Here is a 21,866-nt window from a genome sequence, read left to right on the forward strand (position 1 = left end):
ACTCACACACACACACACACACAGATACTCACACATGCACACACACACACACAGATACTCACGCATACATATGGATACCTAGTACTCACACATACAAACAAATCCACCCACAATAGCCCCTCTCTATAATTACACCATTCCAGACAGCAGTGGTGGTGTAGCCGGGGGGGGGGACTACTGAGATGGAGAGAAAAAAAAATCCTCCACTTAATTGCTACCCAGCATGCCTTGCACACTTCCACACCCAAATCTGAAGAGGGACATATTCATTATATTTTAAGCAGCTCACTCCATGTATCAGTGTGTGTGTGTATAAGTATATAAGGGTGCATGTGTTGATATGTATAAGTGTCCACACACACACATGTCCGTGTGTGTGTGTGTGTTTGATTAACTGGTGGTAGGGCTTGTTGCTACATACCACTTGGCCCACCACAACCATTACTGCAGCAGCCCACATTAGGAAGTATCTAGATGTCCTTACCTACCTCAACTAAAACTGTAGCAGCTGGCGTTTAGTAGTTCTCAGTACAGTGTGACTTTTAGCAACCCTTTCAGAATATGCTGAAGTAACCTGGAGGTAGACCATACTAGATGCTGCCAAGATCAGAGTTTAGCAATTTTGATTACAGTTGAGGCAGCCCTGAGGTAGCCCAGACTATTTGCTGTTCAGGTCATCGTTGTAGCTGCCTTGAATTAAGGCAGCCCAGACTACATGCTGTTCAGACCCTTATGTACCATGTACTCACTAGTCTTGAACAGAATTGAGGCAGCCCTAGGGTAGCCCATTCTAGATGCTGCCAAGATCAGAATTTAGCAACATTGATTACAGTTGAGGCAGCACTGAAGTAGCCCAGACTATTTGCTGTTCAGGCCCTTATGTACCATGTACTAGCCTTGAACAGAATTTGGGCAGTCCTAAGGTAGCCCATTCTAGATGCTGCCAAGATCAGAGTTTAGCAATTTTGATTACAGTTGAGGTAGCCCTGACTATTTGCTGCTCAGGTCATTGTCATAGCTGCCTTGAATTGAGGCAGCCCAGACAAGATGTTCAGACCCTTATATACCATGTACTAGCCTTGAATAGAATTGGAGCAGCCCTAAGGTAGCCCAGACTATTTGCTGTTCAGGTCATCATTGTAGCTGCCTTGAATTGAGGCAGCCCTGATAAGATGTTGTTCAAACCCTTATATACCATATACTACTAGCCTAAAACAGAATTGGGGCAGCCCTAAGGTAGCCCAGATTAGATGCTCTTCAGACCAATGATGAACCAGCCTTGAAAAGAACTGGGGCAGCCTTGAGGTGGTCTACAATAGATGCTCCTCAGACATCTGAATCAGACTTATCCTTTACTAGCTTTAATGCTTATGCTTCCCTGACATTTACATGTGTTTGTGTGTGTGGATATGTCAGGGCATCGTTACTGCTGTGTGTATGGAGATGTGCCAATAAAGCCCATCCCAAGTGTTCAGTAATAATAGAAAAAACAAAATATATAAATAAAAATAAAAAACTATGTCACCAGTGAAATAAAAGTAACAACTACCACCACCACCCTTTGACCAATTATCTTCTGCTAATAAACAAAAACTGGGGTAAAATAAATCTTCAGGGCAAAACTAGAAATTTCTAGCATAAAACAACAACAACAACAAAACTAACCACTTGTACATCTTTCACAAAGTAAACATTCTTATAAAATAAACAAACAAGTCATTCAGATTTCTGGGGTAGGGAACAGCTAAAATTTATACAGGCTCAGCTCTTCACTGATTCCTTATTTTATGAACCCCAGCAGGATTAGGGCAGAGTTAGGTTCAAATACAGTATACCAAAGAGTGTGGCAAGCTGGCAGACACATTAGCATGCTGGGCGAAATACTTGTGCGGTATTTTGTCTGTCTTTACGTTCAGAGTTCCAATTTTGCAGAGGCCGACTTTGCCTTTCATCCTTTTGGGGAGTCAATAAATCAAGTACCAGTTGCATACTGGAGTTGAACTAATCGACTGGCTCCCTCCCCAAAAATTTTGGGTCTTGTGCCTAAAGTAGAAAAGAATACAGAATATGAAGGCACAGGTGTGGCTGTGTGGTAAAAAGTTTGCTTCTCAACCACATGGTACTGGGTTCAGTCCCACTGCATGACACCCTGGGCAAGTGTCTTCTACTATAGCCTCATGTCAACAATGTATGGCTCAATTCAAGAATTGAACCCATGATCTATTGACTAAGCACCAAGGTAATTATGGAGCCCATTAAATAAAATGGAACCCCCCACAAAAAAAAAAAAGGATTTGTGACTGTTCCCAACCAATAATAAGGGATGATAAATAAACAAAAATAAAGTTAACCTCACAATGCAAGAAAGAGAACAACATACCATTGGTCAGTTAGAATGGGGGCAGAATTTGAACTTGGAACATAGAATGACGTAAGTGAATACACTAACCAATAAAACGTTTAATGTGTTTCCCCATGGACCCCAGGATATTAAAAGATCTGTCAGCTTAACAAGTTCATGGAGCCCCAGTACTACTACCCTTGCAGACTACAGATTAGGAACCACTGGTTTATATATTCTACATGCATGTGTGTACTTATATGTATGTATATTTAATGGACAATATGGATTTAGCTAATCCAGTGGTACTCATAAAAAACCTCCTTTAATGGATCCGGCTATAAACCTCTTAGTAAACCGAAAAAAAAAAAAAAAAGGATGTGATAAATAAATCTTATGCAGTCGGAATCCAGTAAATTCAATTAGTAAATGATTATTTGATTAAGAGAGCTTCTAAAATATAAAGCAAGAGAGAGAGAGTGTGTGTGTGTGTGTATATTCTTTTACTTGTTTAAGTCATTTGACTGCCGTCATGCTGGAGCACTGCCTTTAAGTCGAGCAAATTGACCCCGGGACTTATTCTTTGTAAGCCTAGTACTTATTCTATCGGACCTTTTTTTGCCAAACCGCTAAGTTGTGGAGACATAAACTCACCAGCATCAGTGGTCAAGCGATGGTAGGGCTGGGTGACAACTACAGACACACAAACATACATATATATGACGGGCGTCTTTCAGTTTCCGTCTACCAAATCCACTCAGAAGGCTTTGGTCAGCCCGAGGCTATAGTAGAAGACACTTGCCCAAAGTGCCACACAGTGGGACTGAACCCGGAACCATGTGGTTGGGAAGCAAGCTACTTGCCACTCCTATATTATACACACACACACACACGTGTATATATATATATATATATATATATATATATATATATATATATATATATATATATATATCCTTTCAAAATGTGACCTCTTGAGTACCACTAGCGATTTTTTTCCTCCGTCTTCCCTTCTCCTATGTTTCCGATGAAGAGCTCCGCTCGAAACGTTAAACCCTCCTTCTTCCCTGAGCGTCCAATAATACTTTATTTGTTCCACGGCGTTGTTGTGTTTTTTGTTTTTTTGTGTTTTCTTGTTTGGATTAACTATATATATATATATATATATTATATATATATATAGACACACTTGTGGGCATATTCATATTAGAAGCTGTATGAATTGGGTTGCTAGCCAGTGGTGATGGTGGTGGTGGAATGGAATGGGAGAGTTTGGGGTGTTGATGTGTGTGTGTTGGGGGTGGGGGGCGTAGGTACTGGAGCTGTGTACTGCTATAGATGGGTTGTTGAGTTCATTGGGTACAGCAGACACTTTGGCAGTTGAAAGGGAATAGGAAACATCTGAACCCGGTGTCAGGAAGAGAATGAGAGAATAGTTTGTTATGTACATAGCAGCTCACAGCTCCATCTGGTGTCAGCAATGTAACTAATAACCCACCCCACCACCACTCCACACATGCATATATCTTGTAACTTACACTAATTAATTAACGAAATGGCTGCAGGAAGTATTTTGGACATTGGCCAGATTGCTGCAAGTGAGGACAGACGGGGGGGGGGGGGCAGTGTGGAGGAATGATGTGTTTGCGCAACACAACTCAGGTCCCGAGAGCGAACAAGGCAGGCGAAGATGATTGGGAGTTATGTGTGCAGCATCACCATCATCATCATAGTCGTCATCATCATTTAGGGTCCATGTTCATACAGCAATGGATTTAAAGGTTCAAAGGGATCCAGCAATCTGCCTGGCAGCATGGAACTCAAATGTCAGCTCTGACGTGGTTTCTACGACCAGATGCCCTTCCTACTAACAATCAACCACTTTACAGTGTGGACAAGGAGTTCTTTTTTTCCCATGCAACCTGCATTGTTGAAGTTCCCGAGTAATTCACAAAACAGAAACCCCCCCCCCAGGAAAAGGAAAAAAAAAAACCTCCTCGACTAAGAGAGGATGAGTATTTGAAAGGAGAAAGTGGTTTTATGCCAAGTGTTGAGAGGTTAAAGTATGATAAAGGGACAAGGGACAAGCACTGGTACCTTGCTATTGAGAAGATTACCTGTTACAACAAACAGCAACTAAAACTCCCTCAAATCATATTTAAACCCTATTTTAAAAAAATAAACAAAGAACAAAATAGCATTATATAAAATATAGTCATGGATACAGGGAAAAAGACAAGATGATCACTTTGGATCATAGGTATTTTGCTCTTTTACTTGTTTCAGTCATTTGACTGTGGCCATGCTGGAGCACTGCTTTTAGTCGAGCAAATTGACCCCAGGACTTATTCTTTGTAAGCCTAGTACTTATTCTATCAGTCTCTTTTACCGAACTACTAAGTTACAGAGACGTAAACACACCAGCATCGGTTGTCAAGCGATGTTGGGGGGACAAACTCATATATATATATATATATATACAACAGGCTTCTTTCAGTTTCCGTCTACCAAATCCACTCACAAGGCTTTGGTCGGCAGGAGGCTATATAGTAGAAGACACTTGCCCAAGGTGCCATGCAGTGGGACTGAATCCGGAACCATGTGGTTGGTAAGCAAGCTACTTACCATACAGCCACTCCTGCGTATTTTGCTTGATAAAGGCTGACCTTGGGCTAAACTAAAACCTTATACTTTGCTTGCACCTTGTAGCATATTCCCCTATCTGGGAGTAACCAGTTGGGGGTCTGTGTGGAGAGGGACAGAAAAGAAGAGAGAGTGAGAGAGAACTTGTCTCACAATCAGATTTCCTTTGATTACAACACACACAACTGCCGGCATGCACACGTGTGTATGCATGTTTTTGCTTCCAGTACAATTGCCAAAACATGTTTAATAGCCAATCAGCCATGCCAAAACCTCAGCACCCAAACAGCTGCGCCCAACTGTCTCATCCCAGGATAAGAGACAGGACACAACACTCTACTGTCCACGGAAATATCGACGGTTTACTTGAGTGTCACGCAAGACAGGGGCTTCGTTAAGGGCCCCTAAAACTGCACTGTAACCCTATCTACCGATCCTCATTCAACACCAAGCAATGGAATAACGGTAGCTGCCACTGCTCTCGACACTAATTAGCGACTGTTCAGAATTCCTGCTTTAACTAAGAGCACACTTGAAGTGTAATTGATATCTTCACACTTCCTCTTGCAGAATTACAAGGAGCGGAATCAGGAGATTTGTCAATACATGCGCACATACATACATACACACACGTACACATAAACAAGCAAGTGCACACACACACACACACACACAGGGTTCTTTACTTCGTTGTTTTCTGTCGCAGCCAAGACTTTGTTGGACGACTGCTTTTTACAAATGCGAATGTATGCAAGCACATACACACATGTGCATTTCCTATATATATATAACTCGTTTTAGTCATTAGACTGTGGCCATGCTGGGGCAGAGCATCGAAGAATACTTTGTTCAGTGAACTGACCCCAGTAACCTATTTTTTAAAGCCTGTACTTATTCTATCTGATGGGGACATAAACACACCAACACAGGTTATCAAGCAGAGGAGGGAACAAACACAAAGACATACACACCCACACATATATATATATATATATATATGTAAATATATATGACAGGCTTCTTTCAGTTTCCATTTACCAAACAACAAAGCTTTGGTCAGCCCAAGGTGTCATGAAGTGGGACTGAACCTGGAACCATGTGGTTGTGAAGAAAACTTCTTACTACACAGCCACGTGTGTGCGTGTATTCTTTTATTCTTTTGTTTCAGTCATTTGACTGCAGCCATGCTGGAGCATCACCTTTAGTGAAACAAATCAAGCCCAGGACTTATTCTTTGTAAGTCTAGTATTTATTCTATCAGTGTCTTTTGTCGAACCGCTAAGTTATGGGAATATAAGCACACCAACATCGGTTGTCAAGCAATGGTGGAGGAACAAACAAACAAACATATATATATATATATATATATATATATATAATGGGCTTCTTTCAGTTTCCACCTATCAAATCCACTCAAATGGCTTTGGTCAGACTGAGGCTATAGTAGAAGACACTTGCTCAAGGTGCCATGCAGTAGGAATGAACTTGGAACCACATGGTTGGTAAGCAAGCTTCTTACCACACAGCCACTACTCCTGTGCCTATATATATATATATATATATATATATATATTAAATGTAAATGCCTATGTATATACGCATTATCTTAGCGTAGATATAATTGTAGCCAAGTTACGAGATACTTCTAAACAAGACACTCCTACACGTTTTAACGTATTTATATGTTTTTACATTTAAATTCAAACTTACACAACTAACAGTATTAATGACATGATAGAGAGTGAAACACTGAGAGAGAGAGAGAGAGAGAGAGAGAGAGAGAGAGAGAGAGAGAGAGAGAGAGAAGAGCCTTTCATTAAAATAAAAAATATTGGAGCAGCACAGGTCCACCAATTTGAAGCGAATGCTGAAGCTGCGAAACTAAGGAAGTCGGTCTTTGCAGCACATTTACCATTCAACAGAACCACTTCCTTTCTACCACAGTACTTACACATATCCACCACCATTCCACTCACTACACCTTTTTTTTTTTTTATTTAATTAGCTCTATAACACACGCAGTTGTTTGTTTGATGTCCATTATTTTCCTACTGTCATATGTAGGATGGGAATTTACGTCAGGCAGGATTTTACTGCCAGGTGCTCTTCCTGCTGCCAACCTTTAGTTTTTCAAGTAAGGATGTTTTTTTTTTATAACTCCTCAACAAACCTTTGAATATATTTGTATGTGTCAAAGGCGGCGAGATGGCAGAAACGTTAGCATGCGGGGCGAAATGCATAGCTGTATTTCGTCTGCTCTTACATTCTGAGTTCAAATTCCGCCGAGGTCGACTTTGCCTTTCATCCTTTCGGGGTCGATAAATTAAGTACCAGTTACACACTGGAGTCGATATAATCGACTTAATCCGTTTGTCTATCCTTGTTTGTCCTCTCTGTGTTTAGCCCCTTGTGGGTAGTAAAGAAATAGATATTTGTGTGTGTCTGTGTGTACCCTTGATCTGACATTGTGTGAAAGTTGTAAATGAATGAGCGTCACTGCCAAACAAGCAATGAAGAAATATTACCTTGCTTGGAAATAGGTGAGTGTGAGCAACAGGAAGGGCATCCAGCTGTAGAAATTATCTGCCTTAATGAATTCCATTCAATGGTTCGACAAGAGCTGCACCAGGCTTTGGTGTGATTTGTGTGGCACCAGTATTGGCAGGGGTCACCAAATAACTTGCAAGACAAAAGATCCAACTGAGGGGGTGAGAGGTGTTGGGGGAGGGCGGTCTGTGTTCCAGGCGATGAGAGGTTAGAGAATGAGAGAGACAGAAACGGGTATCTTCAGTTGGAAAGAGGAGAGAGAGAGAATGACAGAGATAGTGGCAATGTGCAAGGGAACCCATGTACAAGTCACACCCCTAATTTAGTTTTGAATCTTAGTACAAAATTTTTGGTACTAAATCGTAGGCCTAGTTTTGCCCAATGTATGTTGCACTCTAGTTTTTTTTAGTAGAATGCAAGTATAGTCTGTTTTTAAGATTCTTTTTTACAAATCTACTCAGAAGTCAAATATATAGGTATGAGAGTACCTTTACATGTGTAAGTATAAATATATTTTTTTTTAGTAATCATCAAAAAATTTCAAAACTTAAATTCCAAAACACAGATTCTGAATTAATCAGAATATAAAAAAAATTTAATTACATAAACATTTATAAAAAAAAAAAAGATTGTAGCAAAAATAAAAATAGAAAGTCAAATAATAATAATAATAAATGTCCTGATGCAGTACCAGGCAGTGGCTCTCTTGGCTTCTCATCTTAACTGATTGGAAGTGTTATCATGTACATTGTTGTGTCTTGGTATAAAAGATGGGCTACAGCAAATATTCTGCTCAATACCACAGATTTGCTTGTCAGTTGTTTGACTGTAACCAGTTGAGCATGTCCCTTGCTGGCTGACTATGTGCATCTCTGATCTTGAGCAGAATAAGTAGGGGAACACCAAAGCCATGTGTTGAGAGGAATTCTTAGGGGTTTGGATAATTCACCTTTGGAAACATAGGTGTTTTGTCCAACATCCTTAAACAACCCTTATTCAGGGACATTTTGAGCGGGATGGGGTACTCAACCTGAAGAAAATTCTAACTGAGCCCCACCTGCAAGGTCATGCGTTGTTTATCTTGATGTGAGATCACCATGTTGTGCACATATGGTTGTGATGCATGTTCCTAGTGTACCCTTATCAGACGGTTAGTCATGAGGAGTACAATGGACTTCATATATTTTACCTAAGTGTCACTTTGATGGCATGCTCTCACTCAATACTAATAATGGTTTTAAATTTAGACACAAGGATAGGAATTTTAGTGGAGGAAATATAACCTCTCTTGGAAATAAATATGTGAGGGTTGGCAACAAAAAGGACATCTGGCCATAGAAAATCTGCTCCAAACGAACTCTTGTTTGACCCATACAAACATGGAAAAGTGAATGTTGAATGATGAAGATTAAGGTACCATCTGTTCCATATTCGTTCCAAGAACATGGGTCCAATAGAAACATGAAGCAGAGAACAGGCACATGCGGCGGGTTTGAAAGTGAAAGTAGACAAGTGATGACAAGCTGTATATTTTGCGTAAAGACACGACAGAGATGATCAGGAAGGGGTTAATCAAAATCTTTATAGGGGTGTGGTGCAAATCTATATGAAGGACTGCTACAAGAGGAATTTTATAAAATTCCCTAAGGGCACTTGTTGCTATATATGGTTGGTTACACACACTCAAAGAATGGAGTGTTTAATATAAAACTACCTCGTGGGGGCAGCGAGCTGACAATACTTGTTAGCATGTCATTTTGTCAGTCTTTAACTTCAGAGTTCAAATGTCTTCAAGGTTGAATTAGCCATTTATCCTTTTGGGTTTGATCAAATAAGTACCAGTTCAGCACTGGTAATCAACCTACTCCTTGCCCTGAATTTGCTGGCCTTGTGCTCCAAATCTGAAGCCAATATAAAACCATTTCCATTCAATATTAAGCCTCAGCTTCGTCTGAACAGTCTTGTCTTGTAAGTTATTGGTGCTGGTGGTATGTAAAAAGCACCCAGTACATGCTATGAAGGGGTTGGCATCAGGAAGGGCATCCAGGAGTAGAAACCATGCTAAAGTGACAGAGGAGTATGATACAGTCTTTGAGTACATTGGATTCTGTCGAACCATCCATACCATTCCAGAATGGCAAAACAGATGCCAAATGATGAGGAGGATGTATTTGACCAGGGATTTTCTTGTACAAATGTTACGAACATGCGACTTACAGAAGATATACAGTGACAACATGTAGTGGTTTACGAGTGTGAGCAAGAGTGTGAGTGAGATTATGAGTGTAAGTGCAGGTCGAGTGACTGCATACATGCATGCACACAGTAACAAACACTTGAAGCCCAGATTCTGATTGTTGCATATTCTCATTTTATATGGTGGAAGAAGGGTATAATATTGGTCGCAAAATAACTGGTACGGGATCAGCAATTTCAAGGAAGGGGACAGGTTGGTTACATTGACCCCAGTGTTCAACTGGTACTTATTTTATCAACCCTCAAAAGGATGAAAGACAAAACAGACCTCGGTGGAATTTGAACTCGCAACGTTATAAAGACAGTTGAAATGCTGCTAAGCATTTTGCCTGGGGTGTGTTGATGGTTTTGCCAGTTCGTTACCTTAATTAAAGTATATAATACTGAATGAGTTTCATAAGGAGTTATATGAAAGTTAATCAAGCTGGGAGTTTTAGATAGATAGTCCTTGCCACACATACAGACACACACACACACATTGAATGTTATTAGTTGGAGCTTAACCCGTTAGCATTTAATCTGGTTATATCTGGCCTTTTATACCGACCCTACAATGTCATTATAAAAATAAGCATTCACATGATCAAAATCTCAAAAGCTATGAGATGATCCAAGATTAATTCTAAACAATATCAATAAATAAGGATTACATTTGACGGATTAATCTTAACGCTAAAGGGTTAAACGAAAGAAAAAAAGACAAACAAAAACTCACAAACATTATAAAAAAATGGACATACATCAATGACATACATGAGACATTATGTAAAAGAAAAAATAAATAATGGTAAGTTGAGGACTAAAAGGGTTTGATGTTGGCCACTAAACCATAAGGGGTTATTTCCTTAATTTTACGGAGCTTCAGCAGCAATATTAGTGTTTAGGGTTTTAGAAATTACTGATATTAGCCAGACACAGAATCAAATAAGAATCAAGGTTATTGGATATTTTAGGGGACAATGTCTTGGACGAAGTTAAAAATGCTTTAATTCTCTTACCCCTTTTCATAACTTCCAAGTGTTCCCAAAGTATATCACCCACGTAAGGGGGCGCTCTTTCCAGAAAAGCATCTTTACCAAGCTGACACATTTCTTTACCGGTCATGTTGAAACGATCGGTGCGAATGCCATTGAGAGCATATTCTTGTCTGACCCATTCCAACCATTGCATCACATTGATTTTGTTCCACTGTACAGGATCTAAGGAATACATCAGGGTATTTGGACTGTTAACGCTTCCTCGCTAATGTTATGGCATGGCATAGCATAGCATGGCATTAATGCACACATTTGTCCAAACATACACATATATATTTCTTTACTACCCACAAGGGGCTAAACACAGAGGACAAACAAGGACAGACAAATGGATTAAGTCGATTACATCGACCCCAGTGCGCAACTGGTACTTAATTTATCGACCTCGAAAGGATGAAAGGCAAAGTCGACCTCGGCGGAATTTGAACTCAGAACGTAACGGCAGACGAAATACGGCCACGCATTTCGCCCGGCGTGCTAACGTTTCTGCCAGCTCGCCGCCTTACATACACATATATAGACACACTAACATTTGTTCAGACAAAAACATACATATATATACACACTGTAAAGGTACACAAACGCTTGTGAATATATACAACAAATGAAATGAAGAAAGCATGCATACACAAAATGTGTGTGTGTGTGTGTGTGTTTCTGTGTGTGAAACTGGTTTCAATTCCCGGGCTAGGGAGTACATTGTGTTCTTGAGCAAAACTCTTCATTTCACCTTGCCCTAGTTCACTCGGCTGCAGGTGGGTCCCAGCGAAAGCTGGGAAGTTAGCCCCACAAAGTGACTGGTGTCCTATCCAGGAAGGAGTATTGTCATCTCAGTCAGTTTATACGGGATGGAAATCGGGTCAAGCTCTGGCCCTGGGAGTCCTAGGATTCACGGCAGGCTCAAGACCTGTATATATGAGTCTTTTACTCTTTTACTTGTTTCAGTCATTTGACTGTGGCCATGCTGGAGCACCACCTTTAGTCGAGCAAATCGCCCCCAGGACTCATTCTGAGTGTGTACAAATATATATATATATATATATATATATTACATGGTCATGTGATTGATCAGTACTATCAGGTGTTATATGTCGCTGGTCACAATGCGTTTCCCCTTGCGTTAGCTTTTGAATAAGGACACTCTGTTGGCTAGGCAGGCAGGCAGGCCAACAGTCCCCCTCCCAACCCCTGATCAGAAGGCTAGTCTATCACAGAGTTACCCATAGACAGCTGAATGGATTGGACAAATGTGAAATGAAGTACCTTGCTCAAGAACATGACAAGGTTCTTGGTCTGAGAATTGAACCCACAATCTAGCTATCATGAGTACAACATCCTACCACTGGTCCACGCACCTTCACTATGTGTGTGTGAGTGTGTGTGTGTGTGTGTGTGTGTGAGTGTGTGTGAGTGTGTGTGAGTGTGTGTGTGTGTGTGTGAGTGTGTGTGAGTGTGTGTGTGTGTGTGTGTGTGTGTGTGTGTGTGTGTGTGTGTGTGTGTGTGTGTGTGTGTGTGTGTGTGTGTGTGTGTATATATATGTAAAATCAGTCATAAAACATCTATTAAAAACAGCAATAACAACATCTACAACAGTAACACATATTAGGGCTAGAATGCCTTTGACCAAATATCACCTTGACCAGATCAGGCATAGGGACTAAACAACATTCACAGCAACAACAACATCAACAAAGACAAACCTCACTAAAAGAAAGAAAAGATAAGGAAGGAAGGAAGGAATAAAGGCGGTACCTACCACGTGGAATATTTAATCGTTGTTGTTCTTTCTCAAAACTTTTAAAACTAGCGAAGAGAGCCTGGGACACTTTTTGGGTCGTTCCTGGCGTTAATGGCAAGATGTGATTGTTGGAATAATCTGGAATGGTTAGAGGGAATAATTGACATGAATCTTGGAGACAGAGAATTGCAAACATCACAGTATACACCCCATCCTTCTCTCTCTCTCCCTCCTTCAACCACCCACCCACCAGAACTCGTTTCTAGATTTATATGGAACAAAACAAGCCTCAATGCATTCAACTTGCTAGAAATAGCAACGAAATGTCACTAAAACTACAACCTGTTAGTTTTAAAAAGGAAAGACATATTGGTTAATTGTAAGGTTACACACACTACACCTGGAGGAAAAAAAAAACCAATATATAAAAAACCTTCAGGACAGAAGGTCATGGTTGGAATAACTTGGTTGTGTGGTTAAGAAGCTTGCTTCTCAACCATGTGATCTTGGGTTCAGTCCCCCCCCCCGTGTGGCACTTTGGTCAAGAGTTATCTATAATAGACCCAGGTTGACCAAAGCCTTGTGAGTGGGTTTGATGGCTGGGGACAAAAATAAGCCCATTATCATCCCCTCCCCCCCTCTCTCTCTCATATATATATATATATATATATAGGAGTGGCTGTGGTAAGTAGCTTGCTTTCCAATCACATGGTTCTTGGTTCAGTCCCACTATGTGGCACCTTGGGCAACTGTCTTCTACTATAGTCTCGGGCCGACCAAAGCCTTGTGAGTGGATTTGGTGGATGGAAACTGAAAGAAGCCTGTCATGTATATGAGTGCGTGCATGTAGACACACACACAAAATCCCTGAAGAATTTGAACCCATATGCAAGCCGTTGGGCATCGCTTTGGGTAGGGTTTTTGCCTATCCCCTTTGATGCTGAAAAGAATTCATGCCAATGATCTCCTTAAGTACCAGTAATACACTAAGGTTTTGCATGTGTATGTGTATATGTATGTATGTATGTAAAGATGGAAGTAGAGTGAGAGCTTTCATACAGATAGACTTGAGCACTGGACCCTACAAACCCCTACATACACACCTTAATGAATGTATGCAATCAAGTGTGGCTGTGTGGTAATAAGTTTGCTTCCCAACCACATGATTCTAGGTTCAGTCCCATAGTGTGGCAACCTGGGCAATGCACCTTCTATGGCCTCAGGCTGATTAAAGCCTCATGAGTGGATTTTGTAGATGGAAACTGAAAGAAGCTTGATATATGTAATGAATGCGTGTGTGTGTGTGGGGGGTTATGTCCATGTAACTTAGTGGTGTGGCAAAGGAGATTGATAGAACAAGTACCAGGCTTAGAAAAAGAACAGTATCAGAGTCAGTTCATTCGACTAAAAATTCTTCAAGCGCTGCCCCAGCATGGCCGCAAATTGAAACAAACTAAAAAACCAAAAGATAAATGAAAGATGCGTATGTATAGGAGTGGCTGTGCGGTAAGTAGCTTGCTTACCAACCACATGGTTCCGGGTTCATTCCCACTGCATGGCACCTTGGGTAAGTGTCTTGTACTGTAGCCTCAGGCCAACCAAAGCCTTGTGAGTAGATTTGGTAGAAGGAAACTGAAAGAAGCCCGTCGTATATATATGTGTGTGTGTGTCTGTGTTTGTCCCCCCACCATCGCTTGACAACCGATGCTGGTTTGATTACGTCCCTGTAACTTAGCAGTTCGGCAAAAGAGACTGATAGAACAAGTACTAGGCTTACAAAGAGTAAGTCCTGGGGTTGATTTGCTCGACTAAAGGTAGTGCTCCAGCATGGCCACAGCAAAGGAGTAAAGGAGTATGTATTTATACTGCATCAATGTTACTTTAACCCCCACTCCACCAACTTTCTGCAACAACAACAACTATTAGATTTATGTCCAAAACAATTACAAAGCAAAAACAACAAAGGTTTGTGAAATAGAGATTAGGGGTACAGTTGTCCATATGTAAAAATATACATAAATTTTTTTTAAAAATATTTTTTTGTTGGTTTTGCTGGGTCTGGAGGTTGGCTTTAGACCCTTCTGACCTTCAAAGGACCTCCCCTTCTCTGAGAGAGTAAAAGTGCAACACCAAGTGTATATACGAGTTCAGTTTCCCTGTATCTTTTGTGTAATCAGTGTGTGTACATGTGTGCTAGCGTGTGTGTATATATGATCATTTCTGAGTGCGTATGTGTACCCCAGGTTTTGTATAATCGATAGGTTTTGTATAATTGATGGGCCTTTAAGCACGTTACCTTAAAGCAGTGAATTTGTATTGATATTTGACTCTTCGTGTGTGCATGTGTATATATATCGCTGTAATGAGTGTGTGTATATTGCTGTAATGTGTGTGTGTGTGTATATTGCTGTAATGTGTGTGTGTGTGTATATTGCTGTAATGTGTGTGTGTGTGTGTATATTGCTGTAATGCGTGTGTGTGTATATTGCTGTAATGTGTGTGTGTGTGTGTGTATATTGCTGTAATGTGTGTGTGTGTGTATATTGCTGTAATGTGTGTGTGTGTATATTGCTGTAATGTGTGTGTGTGTGTGTGTGTGTATATATTGCTGTAATGTGTGTGTGTGTGTATATTGCTGTAATGTGTGTGTGTGTGTATATATTGCTGTAATGTGTGTGTGTGTGTATATTGCTGTAATATGTGTGTGTATATTGCTGTAATGTGTGTGTGTGTGTGTGTGTGTGTGTGTATATTGCTGTAATATTGTGTGTGTATATTGCTGTAATGTGTGTGTGTGTGTATATTGCTGTAATGTGTGTGTGTGTGTATATTGCAGTAATGTGTGTATATGAGTATTTTTCATTCTTCTTTACATGTAATATATATTACACATGGACACAGACAAAATACATAAAAACATCCCTAACATACACACACACACACACACACACAGCAAATACACAAAAACAAATACAAACGCACACACACATTGTAACGTATATCCTTTAGTAAACACACACGCACAGATTAAACAAAACACTCCCCCACACACACATTGTACAGGCGTCCATACACACCTGTCAACAAATACCTGTAAACACACACACACACACACAGCCAGTAGTGAACAATCATTAAAAGGCAAAAATCAATAACATATCCCCCACTGAAGCTACCACCCCCACCTCACACATACACATACAATCACGGACGCACACTCTCACACACGCATACAATCATAGACGCACACTCTCACACACACATACAATCACGGACGCACACTCTCACACACGCATACAATCACGGACGCACACTCTCACACACGCATACAATCATAGACGCACACTCTCACACGCATACAATCATAGACGCACACTCTCACACACACATACAATCACGGACGCACACTCTCACACACGCATACAATCATAGACGCACACTCTCACACACACACATACAATCACGGACGCACACTCTCACACACACGCATACAATCATAGACGCACACTCTCACACACACACACATACAATCACAGACGCACACTCTCACACACACACATACAATCACAGACGCACACTCTCACACACACACATACAATCAGACGCACACTCTCACACACACACATACAATCACAGACGCACACTCTCACACACACACACATACAATCACAGACGCACACTCTCACACACACATACAATCACAGATGCACACTCTCACACACATAAACACAGAGAGGCTATTTTGCAAGGCTAAACACACACGAAGAGTTGGCAAGGAATCTTGAAACAATATTTACCGAAGCCACTAAGCCATCGATCAAGAACCAGGTAAAAAGGAGTCAGATCGGTTCTATCAACAGAATCTCGGCTGGAATCAAAATCGTGGCCTTCAAATCTTTGGAATGCCGACACGATCAAATAAAACCGAAGGTCAGTCACGAAATTAACGAACGCTGAGTCGTTAAGCCGATAAGTAAACTATTTTAATGTTTTGTTAGACTTGGCAGAAACATCACTCCACCAAACACAAACAAAAAATCAAAAAAAAAAATCAATTCAATAAAAAGAGGAACAACAAATAATGGGTTTCTGATGAGCCTTAAAGTGCTGCACAAGTAGAGTTAATTCACTTGTTTGACAACAGAATTTACAACCATCACATGATGTTAAGACAAGATGTTGTGTCAATCACGTATTACAAGGGCCTTCTCTTTGTCTCTGCCTAGCAAATCCACTCTCAAGGTTTTGGCCAGCTCAGCGCCATAGTAGAAGATTCCAGATAATGAAATTTGCAGCTAACACTTTCGAACATTGGGCCTCACCAAGGCAATGACAAATGACCGAGACCTTCAGAGATATGCCTGTGCTTGAGAAGATACGGCAACCCAAGTGAGACTATAACCCAAGGCCTATGCCAGTGCTGTATAACCAGCCCATTTAAGAGTACCCTTCAATCATTGGACAATAAACTATGCTTGTGAAGACCTGTTGTGGCCGACAACAGTACCGCCTGATTGGCACCTGTACCAGTGGAATGTTTAAAGCACCATTCGAGTGTGATCGTTGCCAGGGCCTCTGACAGGCTCCCATGCCAGTGGCACATAAAAAAAAGGAACATTTGAGCGTGGTTGTTGCCAGTGCCGCCGGACTGGCTCCTGTGCAGGTGGCATGTAAAAAGCACCATTTGAGTGTGATCAATGCCAGTACCACCTGACTGGCCCTCGTGCCAGTGGCAATTAAAAGCAGCCATTACACTCTCAGAGTGGTTGGCATTAGGAAGGACATCCAGCTGTAGAAACCTTTGCCAGATCAGATTGGAGACTGGTGCAGCCTACTGGCTTGCCAGTCCTCAGTCAAACCATCCAACCCATGCCAACATGGAAAGTGGATGTTGAACGATGATGATTTTTCCATTCTTTCATGGGTTAAATGGAATTTGCCAAGACAAATTTTCTAATGCTAGGTACCCCTCCTGTGGCCAACATTCATTCATTACCAAGTATGATAATATTTCCCCGTGGGCATGTGTGTTTTAACAGATAACATAATTGGCATTCTGTCGAATCACAACAACAAGGGTTCCAGTTGACTGGATCAACGGAACAGCTTGCTAGTGAAATTAACATGGAAGTGGCTGAGTACTCCATAGACACTCATACCCTTAATGTAGCTTTCAGGGAGATTCAACACGACACAGGATGTAACAATGCTGGCCCTTTAAAATACAGGTACAACTCATTTTTGCCAGCTGTGTGGAAATGGAGCAACATGAAATAAAGTGTCTTGCTCAAGAACACAACATGCAGCCCGGTCTGAGAATTGAACTCATAACCGCACGATCATAAGCTCGATGTTCTAACCACTGAGCCATGCGCCTTCATATACATATATATCATACTTTTTGTTCCATTTTTTTTGTACCACCTACAATTTGGATATGCTACTGGGAATTGAACTTACGAGCTGACTACCCTAACCACCAAGCCACCTGCCTTCGCAGAAGACTAGAAACAAACGACCCCGCTTGTATGATGGTGATACTCATTTACAACTATCATGTGATGATGACAAGGAGACACATACAATACATGAGAGGATTCTTTCAGTTTCCATACACCAAATCCCTCACAAGGTTTCGATTAGTCTAGCACAAGACACCTGAGTTGCCATGCAGTGTGACTGAACCTGAAACCATGTGGTTCACAAGCGAACATCTTAACCACACAGCTATGCTTCTGCATGCATGCATGTGTGTAACTCCGTGTTTGTCTTGCCATATTCGACAACCAGTGTTGGTTAACGTTCCTGTAACTTAGCAGTTTGGCAAATAGAAAACAATAAAATAAGTACCAGACTTATAGACAAGTACTTAAGTTGGTTCCGTTGACCAAATCCTTTGAAGTAGTGCTCCAGTATGGCCACAGTCCAATGACAGAAGCCGATGAGAATAAATGAATTCTCACACAGGACACACACTTTAGGAATTACACTTTCCATGGAAACATAATACCAAACAGAGAACTATCTCCAGCCTCCCTGTATTCCAAGGTACACTGGGGTAATTACGGTGGGTGGTGGGTGGGGAAGACACAACAGCAGAGACCTTTTACCAGAAAGATAAGTTAATGGCAGCTAGAGACAGACTTACAACAATAAGTGTGTGTGTGTGTATATATGTGGGTGTGAGTGTCTGTATGCGTGTGCGTATGAGGGGGGTGGGGAGATGTGCTTCTTTGACATTTTATCAAAATTTCACCTTCACCGCACTCCACTGCACACCCATTCATGAGCCACCTCCATCGTTTGTTTTCCACACTGTGTGTGTGTGTGTGTGTGTGTGTGTGTGTGTGTGTGTGTGTGTGTGTGTGTGTGTGTGCGTGTGTGCGCACATGCAATGCAGCACAGCTTTTTTAATAAGATATGCACCATCAACTTGCACAGACAACTTTATGCGACAAACACTATAACCACCACCACCACAACCACAACAATTGCTTACAAACTACTACTACTACTACTACTGCTGCTACTACTACTTCTACTGCTGCTGCTACTACTATTATTATTACTGCTACTACTACTACTGCTGCTTCTACTACTACTTCTACTACTACTGCTACTTCTACTACTACTACTGCTACTTCTACTATTACTTCTACTACTACTACTGCTTCTGCTACTACTGCTTCTGCTACTACTGCTACTTCTACTACTACTGCTTCTACTACTACTGCTACTACTACTACTACTTCTACTACTACTGCTACTACTACTACTACTACAGTCAGTACCATATCTACAGTATGTGTGTGTGTATTACACATACACTACAAATGTCACCACTGTTACTATTGGTACTGATACAACTAGTATAAGTAGTAGCACTAGTAATAATAACAATAATAACCCTTTCTATTATAGGTACAAGGCCTGACATTTTTGGGAGAGGGGACCAGATGATTACATTGACCCCAGCACTCAACTGGTACTTATTTTATCAACCCTGAAAGGATGAAGGGTAAAGTTGACCTCGGCAGAACTTGAAAAACAATAATAATAATAACAACAACATTCAGACTGTCAGAGTAACAGAAGCTAGAAGGCCTGATTTAGTAGTAGTAGTAGTAATAGTAGTAGTAGTAGTAGTAGTAGTAGTAGTAGATAAAGAGAATAGAAAATGCCAGATAGTTGACTTTATCATCCCAAATGATGGCAAAAAAAATAACAGTATGAGGGGTATAGCAAAAAAATAGCAAAGTACCAGGACTTAGCGATTGAATTACAGAAACTGTGGAAAGTGTGGGTAAAATGTATCCCCGTACTTTTTTAGGTGCATTGGGAACTATTCCTGAAGATCTGAACAGAGGAAATAGGTATAAAACCCAGTTTAGTACTACAGTTCCAGAAAACGGTGTTATTAGGGACAGCTAGGATACTTAGGAGGGTTCTTTGCATCTAAGGTTACTTGTAGTCTGATATTATGATTTTTTTTCTTTTCCAACAGTCTAATCTGTTGTGCATATATATGAATAATAATAATAATAATAATAAAATTTTTTTTTCTACTCTAGGTACGTACAAGGCCCGAAATTTTGCAACTGGTATTTAACTTATTGACCCCCAAAAGGACGAAGGCAAAGTCGACCTCGGCGGAATTTGAACTCAGAACATAAAGACAGACAAAATACCGCTAAGCATTTTGCTTGGCATGCTTAACGTTTCTGCCATTTCACTCCCTTGATAAAATTAATAATAATAATAATGATAATAATAATAAGAGCACTCAGAGAGTGCAAACCTCCCCCAAAGCAACACCAAGGTCCTCTCAACGATTAGCCGACGATTTTCAAAATGAGAATATCTGAAATTAACTTGACCACTCTCACAAATGAGAAAAGTGAAAACAAACCCGACCGCTTGCAAAAATGAAGTTAAAAATTTTTTTTAAATACAGGAGAGATAATCCAGAATCTTTGTCCAGTACCGGATCGATCCCAAAATCTAATCTGTTCGTGCTAGTCACGAGGCCCAAACATCCCTGAAAGTTTCATCTGAATCCATCCAGTGGTTCTTGAGATATCTTGTCCATGGACAAACAAACAAACAAACACGACTGAAAACAATACCTCTGCCTTAGCTAAGGCAGAGGTAATAATAATAATAATAATAGTAGTAGTAGTAGTAGTAGTAGCAGCAGCAGCGATACCAGCACCACGAATACTAGCTAATATCAGCCTACAGTAACTTATGTGGTCTGCTCAAATTACTAGAAACATCAGCAAAATCTCCTTAAAATCACACCCTGCTCCCTTTAGTAAAGAATAATAGCACCAGCTTATACACAAGAGTCTGGAAATACAGCAGATGGGAAGGTCACAGTTGGAAGGCATTTGGTCATAAGTTTGCTTAATGAAAGCTGACCAAGACCTAAGCAACAACAACAGCAAGACACCATCAACTACTACTACTGCTGCTGCTACATCATCAGTATTATTTACAAGCCTCATACCACCACGACCACCACACTGAAACACAACCACTTACATTCCATCTATTACAACCCTGACTACCACCACTACAGCCAGTACCACCACCACCACAACCACTCTCGCTATTGAGATCACCACCTCCACAACCACGAATACTACCAAATTTTGTGATGTTTAACAAAACGGGGGAGAAATGCAAATGCAAAGTTGAACCAACCTTTGGCGAACTGCTGCCGTTTTTGGTAAGGATTTTCTGGAGAAAAGAAAAAAAGAAAAATATATGAATATACACAATTCCACTATTAAATACATCTATATATACACACCATTAAATACAACTGTATATACATATATATACACCATTAGATACAAATATATATACATATATACAATTAAATACCACTATATATACATATTTATATACATACACCATTAAATACAACTGTATATGCATATATATACAACATTAGATACAAATATATATACATATATACAATTAAATACCACTATATATATATATATATATATATACATATATATACACCATTAGATACAAATATATATACATATATATATACATCATTAGATACAAATATATATACATACATACAATTAAATACCACTATATATATATATATATATATATATATATATATATACATATTTATATACATACACCATTAAATACAACTGTATATACATATATATATACACCATTAGATACAAATATATATATACATATATACAATTAAATACCACTGTATATACATATATATACACTATTAGATACAAATATATATACATATATACAATTA

The 21,866-nt window shown here is 40.1% G+C and overlaps 1 protein-coding gene across 9 annotated transcripts in view; it reads right to left on the reverse strand.

The window, feature by feature from the left end:
• Positions 1-21,866, reverse strand: part of LOC115211946 (protein C-ets-1) — a 145,155-nt gene that overhangs the window by 15,415 nt on the left and 107,874 nt on the right. For 6 of the 9 annotated variants that reach the window (XM_029780701.2, XM_036503171.1, XM_036503169.1 and 3 more), the window contains exons 2-4: positions 21,269-21,304; positions 12,581-12,700; positions 10,786-10,986 (exon numbers count right to left, since the gene is read on the reverse strand). In XM_029780701.2, coding sequence (XP_029636561.1) covers positions 10,786-10,986; positions 12,581-12,700; positions 21,269-21,304 — 357 coding nt within the window. The remainder of the gene's footprint in view (positions 1-10,785; positions 10,987-12,580; positions 12,701-21,268; positions 21,305-21,866) is intronic. The other 3 variants (XM_036503172.1, XM_036503170.1, XM_029780705.2) reach the window with 1 other exon arrangement.

The sequence above is a fragment of the Octopus sinensis genome, linkage group LG5 (assembly GCF_006345805.1).
Source record: "Octopus sinensis linkage group LG5, ASM634580v1, whole genome shotgun sequence".
NCBI lineage: Eukaryota > Metazoa > Mollusca > Cephalopoda > Octopoda > Octopodidae > Octopus > Octopus sinensis.